The 7392-nt window shown below is 33.5% G+C and overlaps 1 protein-coding gene across 6 annotated transcripts; it reads right to left on the reverse strand.

Annotated features, from left to right (window-relative positions):
* Positions 1 to 146: 146 nt before the first annotated feature.
* LOC125208353 (probable polygalacturonase At1g80170) lies at positions 147 to 3717 on the reverse strand. 6 transcript variants are annotated; one of them, XM_048107945.1, is made up of 9 exons: positions 3305 to 3717; positions 2815 to 2895; positions 2427 to 2597; positions 2311 to 2331; positions 1826 to 2033; positions 1671 to 1752; positions 1021 to 1129; positions 801 to 917; positions 147 to 687 (listed from the first exon to the last, which is right to left on the reverse strand). In XM_048107945.1, exons 1-9 carry the CDS (start codon positions 3620 to 3622, stop codon positions 406 to 408), a joined length of 1389 nt encoding a protein of 462 aa, XP_047963902.1. In that variant the 5' UTR covers positions 3623 to 3717; the 3' UTR covers positions 147 to 405. The 6 variants fall into 6 exon arrangements, with proteins under 6 accessions (XP_047963902.1, XP_047963904.1, XP_047963900.1 ...); XM_048107947.1 differs by having other exon boundaries at positions 148 to 687; positions 3317 to 3717; XM_048107943.1 differs by having other exon boundaries at positions 148 to 687; positions 2764 to 2895.
* Positions 3718 to 7392: the final 3675 nt, after the last annotated feature.

Here is a 7392-nt window from a genome sequence, read left to right on the forward strand (position 1 = left end):
TCTAAATATCTAACAATTTTTATTCAAGTAAATAACATTATTATCACTAAAACTAAATTTAAGGTCTTATTCATTTATAAGTAGCGCCATTTTACAATGGGACCAATAGGAGAATTTGTCCAAAAAGAGTGGTCTATCAAGTGATGACATTTGATCCAAGAATCTCACGTGTGTTACATAATCAATGTGGAACAATGAATTTACTAGGCAATCAACACAAAAAACAGTACAAATTTGTGTTCTAAAATGACTTCATTGCCAAAAACCGAACAACAAACTCCTATCTATAGAATTGTAGTTTCTCAATCAATATATTTTCTTACAAGAATTTCTTTATCCAATCATGTTTTTACTACACGTCTCCAAAACACACACGCATACTAATACATATGCTTCTTCGTTGTCTCATAATTCCGTACGAATGTTATGTTCATAGCTTTTTTCCTCTTCACTATTCTGCAGCAGGCAATCTGCAGATGGATGAACATGGCCGTGAACGGAACCAGATGCATTATTACAATAGGTCTCCTCATCACCATCTTCACTCTCACTCTGCAAGTTGATGTTGTTGAGGACTATTTTGCTGCAAGGAACAGTTTCGCTGCACGCGAATTTCATTGCGATTCGTGTTGCAGAAGTCCCGGTTATGTTCTTGTACAATATCTCGCTCACTTCCACAGCCGAAGCCTTGACACATTTAGGAATTTGAAAAGAAAAAAAAAGCAAGCTTGAGATTCATGCATAATTAAAGTTTGATTCACAATGACACAAAACATGACTAGTCCTTTTTTATACCGTACCTGATCTTCACATTTTGTTGGTGAATCACAATAGAATTGGTCAATGATGATGGGGTTTGAGACGTTTTCCATCTTCACATTTTCGTAGCGCACCGCCCTCACGTAGCCGGAGCCTCCCTACAAGACAAGAAAGCCGTTTTTCATGTGATTTGGTCTCGTGACGAGGGCTTCTACACGCGTTGATCACACGAAATGAAGATAAGTTAACAACTTTTCTTACCTGCCATGTTTTGATCCTCAATCCGTTTGTTGTGTCTCGAATGAAGGCATTGTCGAGTACGACCGTCTCCACTTGGCCAATAGAGTTGTTCTTCCCGAGACTACCTATACTGAGGAAAGTAACAACAACTAGAGTGGTCGGTCTAATAATCGGGCAAATTTAGATGTGAAGCTAGAATTTTAAAATAGAGATGGATTTGGACGAATTAAATTACAATTATATATATAAACCTAAGAGGTAATAGAAAGTTCTATAAAAATTGCTCAGAATTGTCTTGTGCTTGTCTCTACTAGCTAGAGTTCAAACCAATCCCATTGTAAAATCGAACTTGTCTGAACCTCTTGAGGATCAAAGACTCAAAGTCATGTCATATTTGTTGCCCCGTCCCGAGCCCACGGAACAAATGGAGATTATGTGCCTAAATCTCTTTAGATTTAAAAAGTTGTGTTCGGGTTTGACCTAGGATCGAACCGACTGGGCTATGCTAAGCCGATTTGGACAGCTCAATAACTCATGTTTCTAATTTGTGTGAAATCACACTGTCAACCATCGATTCAATTGTAGTAAGTTCAGTATTACTCATACATTAGGATATTTTCTTGAAAATAATGATAAAGATCGTATTAGTTTGCCCTTTGCATTAATTTTACCTTATACCATGACCGGGCCCACAATATATATTCTTCATCTTGATATTCGAGCTATGACTCACAATGGATATGCAATCATCACCTGAGACAAAACAACATTAGATTGCCCTTCAACTCAAATATCAACATGATGTGAGACAAAGCAAGATGCCAACCTGTTCCAATCACACAATTATGCAACACTACATTTTTTGAGGTAGTGACGTGGATCCCATCAGTGTTGGGGCTGTTCCCTGGGGCCAAAACTGTCACGCCAGATACTCGGACAATTTCGGACCGCGCGATGGTAAAGTGCATTTGTTGTCCATTTTGCACGGTCAAGTCTCTCACCCTAACACGTGAGCTGGAATCTATGGTCAATGCCTACACAACAATCCACACATTTATTTATACACTTGGTCATTGGTTAACCCCACATGTAGTTAGGAGGGGGCTCGAGCCCCCACAAAAGTCTTTAAAAAAAATCAATTATTTACTTTTAGAAAATTTTTAAATCAATCCGAATCTTACATAGAATATTATGCAAAATCTACCATCAATCAACTCAAGATGTTTGAAAAATATATGGAAGAAAATTTTTAATATTTTTTTATTTGCTTTCACCTCAAAGTTTATTTACGAGGTTGAAAAGAAATCTCACCGTTGGAGCTCCTATGCAGGGCTGAGTAACAAAAGACAAAAGCAGAAACTCTAGTTAGTCATATGGGTGTAGTTTCTTAATCAAATTAGCTAATTAAGGCAATCTCAAATTCTTACATTGGATTTGTTCCTTTTGCAAGAAGCTGCCCACCACTTGCTGCCCGAGCCATCAATGACTCCTTTCCCTTGAAAAAATACATTGCTCAAATTGTAGTATCCAAGCCACATTCGAGGATGGTCAGGGTCCCATACTTTTGGATCATCCGGTGCTACAATAGTTCCATCGATCTACGTACACATGCGTATAGACGACAGAGTGAGCACTTTTGATTCATCCACATATAACAACCTCGTTCTCGACATTTTATTGGCTTTATTTCGTTGCATTGAACACTTTGAATTTTTGTTTAATTTTCAAAATTAAAAAAAATGTAATGTCTTTATATTTAATTACCTGAATTACTAACTTGCCAGCACAAGGCCCTTTGAATTTGGTTGCACTTACTAGATATTTTTTCCCTTTTGGAACCAAGAAAATTGAATTTCCACGTTTAGAACAAGCTTTCTTCCATGCACCTACAAATGCCTATGTACGTAGATGGAATCAACAAAGATATTGGCACAGATTTTATTCAAACTATAAATATATTGCAAATAATAAATCGTATAAATATTTGAAGAAATATTTTTGAACCTTTTCTTTTTCTTTCACTTTCTATTTTTTCATTTTGACATTTTCTTTCTAAAATCGCCTTTTTAGCAATTTTTCCAGCCCTATATATTTTGAGGAGTGAAACTCCATCTCCAACGGCACCAAATAAAGGGAGTAGCTAGATGGGAAAAAATCGTGAGAGGAGGCTGATTTTTCTATATTTCGAGTTTGAGATTTCAAAAATTCACATTATTGTGTTTCAATGCACTGCAATTTGCACAAAATATTGATTTTAATAATCTTTTAAGAAAAAGCAAATAAAAAAATGGTTATTGAATACAACCTTATCTATTACCTTAGTATCATCAGAAACTCCATCTCCAACGGCACCAAATGCATCAACGTTTGAGACATCCTTCTTCCGACCACCACTTTCCCAATTTGGCAAGTTCAAGAACTCATCAAACTCATCTTCTTCATCTGTTTCTTGCACCTTAAAAGGGCCATTGTAGTCTTCGTTGAAGCTTCCGGAATATTGTTTGCTTGCTAGTCTAATGGGAAGAGCTAGGAAGAGGAGAAAGCAAAGCAAGTGTAGTGTGTTCATGATTTTAAGGATGTTTTCTTGTACTATTGATTTTTGAGTTAGTTTAATTATGTGCATGAGTGCATTTTGGTATTAATATAAGGGTGTCATAAAAAAAATATTTAAAAAGGGTATGAACAGAAAATGAAAATATTAAGTAGAAGGATTTTGTGTTACTCTTTAATACTCTACTTCCTTATAAAAATACACATTCCCCTTGATTAATCAACACTGATTTCATGAGAGGTGGTTATTGAGAAATCTTCGAAGAAAGGAATAATCAATGACGACATAACAACAAAACTTTACGTGATTCTACGTTGCTTTTCAAGTTGATTAAGCTAGGCATTCTTGTTCACACTGTTAATGATGAACAATTTGATATAATTTTGTGTTTAATTTCAATTTGGGACCAGACATATGCAATTAATATGATTATAGGAAACGATACGTAGAAGAAAGAAAGATTTGTTATACAAATGAGTCATGATTACCTATTTTTCGTGATATATATGATTAATGATGGATTGAACTAATCAAGAAGAAGGCAAATTGCGAAGGAAAAACGTAGAAGTTTAGTCAAATAATGATTTGTCCCGCAATTTTAAAAATAGCTAAAAAAACCTATGAAGATTGGATTTGTTTTCAATTATCTCAAAATGGTTTTTCTTGTGAAATTGTATGGGATTTAAAAGTCGTTATATCTGGTTTAGAAGCCAAAAATGGTACGTACTGTTTGGTGGAAAATATGAACAATATATTATGCCAGGGTGACTTGAATTTTTATTTTTACATCGTGGAATAATTGAGAACAAATTTAAACTTCATAATTTTTAAAATAATTTTTAATGTTATGAGATAAATCAGAATTTGACCAAACTTTATTATTTTTTACCCTTAAAAAAAATAAGTACATGCGTTAATTGTAATTGTATTTATAATTATATATACTAGAAAGAATGCGAACTCTAACATATTAAGAAAAATTTAATACATTCTATAAAAAAATTCGTCATTCTTCTTGAAATAGTTACACGTAATGATGGCAACTCCAGAGTATAAATAACTTATTATCTCATTCCAAGAAACCATATTCTCCACAATCCTCATTTTTTAATCTGATATTGATTAAAATTTTAATATACTATATTATGGTTCGAAATTTATTAATTCAATAAACACTACAACAAATATATTATATACCGACTCAAAATCAAGGACGCAATTATTTGGGTTGGATTTTTCTAAAATAGTCGAAATTAAGGACGCATACAAAAAGTGTCTTAAAGTAAGTTTGAAGTTAATGACGCATAAGTAAATGCGTCTCTTACGACAAGTATATCTTTATTGATTACAATTTTATTTAATATACTACCGTATATTTATTGAAACAAAACAAAGAGTAAAGTTACAAATATCCGCCCCTCTCTCTCTTCTACATTCTCTTCTACATTCTGCTCGCTGTTCCGATTTCCTGCCGTGGAGATCGTCTGTCTCCCCTATCGCCAGTATCGTCGGAGTATCTCCCGCGAAGAAATCCAATCGATTCACCGCAGTTCAATTTCTTCACTCATTGGAGAATTGATTCAGTCAATTCAACGCAGTTTAATTGATTCATCGAAGAATCTCTAGTCAAAAAATCCAATCAATTCACTGAGATTTGATTTCTTCATTCATTGTTTCTCCATGTTGATTGAGTTTAGAGGTCTAGGGATTCAAAATTTTGGATATTTATATTACAATCGAATCTAGAAATTGCAAGCCGTAGGAATTGTGCTCAGCTTGTTCGTTATTGGTTTTCTTCCTTTTATTTTCAATCAAATGCATGTCTGCTAGTTGAAGAGCTGTGCATTTTTAAAAGAGTAAATGCCAAAATTGGTCCTGAATATATGACCATTTTACGTTTTTTGTCCTAAACATTATCTTTTGGATTTTTTGGTCCTGAACATATGGAAATTTGATCATTTTGGTCCTGGACTAACTGTTCCGTTAAAAACTAATGGTCAACGGGTTTAGTCACGATTTCGACCAAATTAAACTTTTAATTCTGATTTTTTACTCCCTAATTATTTTTATAAATATTCTTTTAAAATTAGAATTAAATAGTATGTTTTCGTTCTGCAATTCTTCTTTCAAATTGAGAATTTCATGTTTATTTTCCATTAACGAGTCGCTCAACACCAATAATTCTCAATTCTCGGAAGGGACGATCGTTATGAGGAGGAAACAGAGACGAACATCGCATGAAGAGAATTCCCAAATAATCAACGATTCATTTCGCCTTTTATATTTGAGTCAATTCCCAAAAAATTGTTATCGCTCCACAACTAGGGTTTGAGAGGAAGAGGAAAGAAGATGATGAAAGATGAGAGGAAGGAAGAAGATGAAATTGAAGTGAAATCGACCGCGATGCTGAAGAAATAAGAACCCTAAACATATTATTTAATTCTAATTTTAAAAGAATATTTATAAAAATAATTAGGGAGTAAAAAATTAGAATTAAAAGTTTAATTTGGTCAAAATCGGGATTAATCCCGTTGACCGTTAGTTTTTAACGGAACAGTTAGTCCAGGACCAAAATGATCAAATTTCCATATGGTTAGGACCAAAAATCCAAAATATAATGTTTAGAACCAAAAACGTAAAATGACCATATGTTCAGGACCAAAAAATCCAAAAGATAATGTTTAGGACTAAAAACGTAAAATGACCATATGTCCAGGACCAATTTTGACTTTTACTCTTTTTAAAATCATGTAGTAATTCTCAATTTTACATCTGTAATCATGACTGGAAAACCAAGCGGAAATACTTGAATTGTCTTCTCTATAGGCCTAGATTGATAAACATAGATTAAGAAGCTTATCTGGAATTCAAGCTCGATCTGTAATCTATTCGATTGCTGCTTATATTTGGATTGATCACTGTTTAAGATTGACTCCTAAATTATCCATAATTTGATTATTTTTTTTGTTATATGAGTTTTCTCTCTGTTTGTTAGGTTTTATTTTGGACTGAGTAAACTGAAACATTTTGTTAACATGTTAAAATAATTCCATCATTCACCCTTAGTTTAGGCAGTATGAGTTAGAGGTGCCCACGGTTCAGGTCTTTAAGAAGGGTTCGACATTGATCACAACTCTCTCTATATATATATAGAGTTGTGATCAATGTTGAACCAATTTTAAAGACCGAACTAGAGACCAAATCTGGGCCATTAGATCTAGTTTTTTTGATGAGATGTGCTGCTGTGAAAATTTTTTCTGCTTCATTACTAGCCCATTTACTTCATTGTATAGGTTTATTACTTCATTATGTACCTAATACCTTGAAACTACAATATGTTTTTACTTGCTTCCAGTAGGTTTTGAAATGATTCAACATATGTTTCATTCAAATTCATTGACGTAGGTTTTTGCTTGATTAACATTTAAAAATGCAATTTATTCAAATGAGTTTATTGCTTCATTCAGGAACGTTATTACTTCATTGGATAAGATTTTTACTTCATTCCAGTAGGACTTCAAATGCTTCTACATATACTTCATTCCTATAATTTATTACATTATTCCATGTGTTTATTAAACCAATATTAGCGCCATGGCGGTGGTGATAGATATTGTAGAGAGAAAGAACGGCACGCGACGGCGAAACCACATTTACGTACTGGAATGAAGTAAAAATCTACTAGAATGAAGTAAAAACCTACTAGAATGAAGTAATATATTCTGGAACGAAGTTAAATCTTCGTAACATGTTAGTATGACTTATTTACCTTCGGATGAATTAAAATAGGCTCGTGATGAAGGTTCAAATAATTTATAAATTTCTGTATCTTATCCATAAAA

The sequence above is a fragment of the Salvia hispanica genome, chromosome 2, assembly GCF_023119035.1.
Source record: "Salvia hispanica cultivar TCC Black 2014 chromosome 2, UniMelb_Shisp_WGS_1.0, whole genome shotgun sequence".
NCBI classification, from domain to species: domain Eukaryota; kingdom Viridiplantae; phylum Streptophyta; class Magnoliopsida; order Lamiales; family Lamiaceae; genus Salvia; species Salvia hispanica.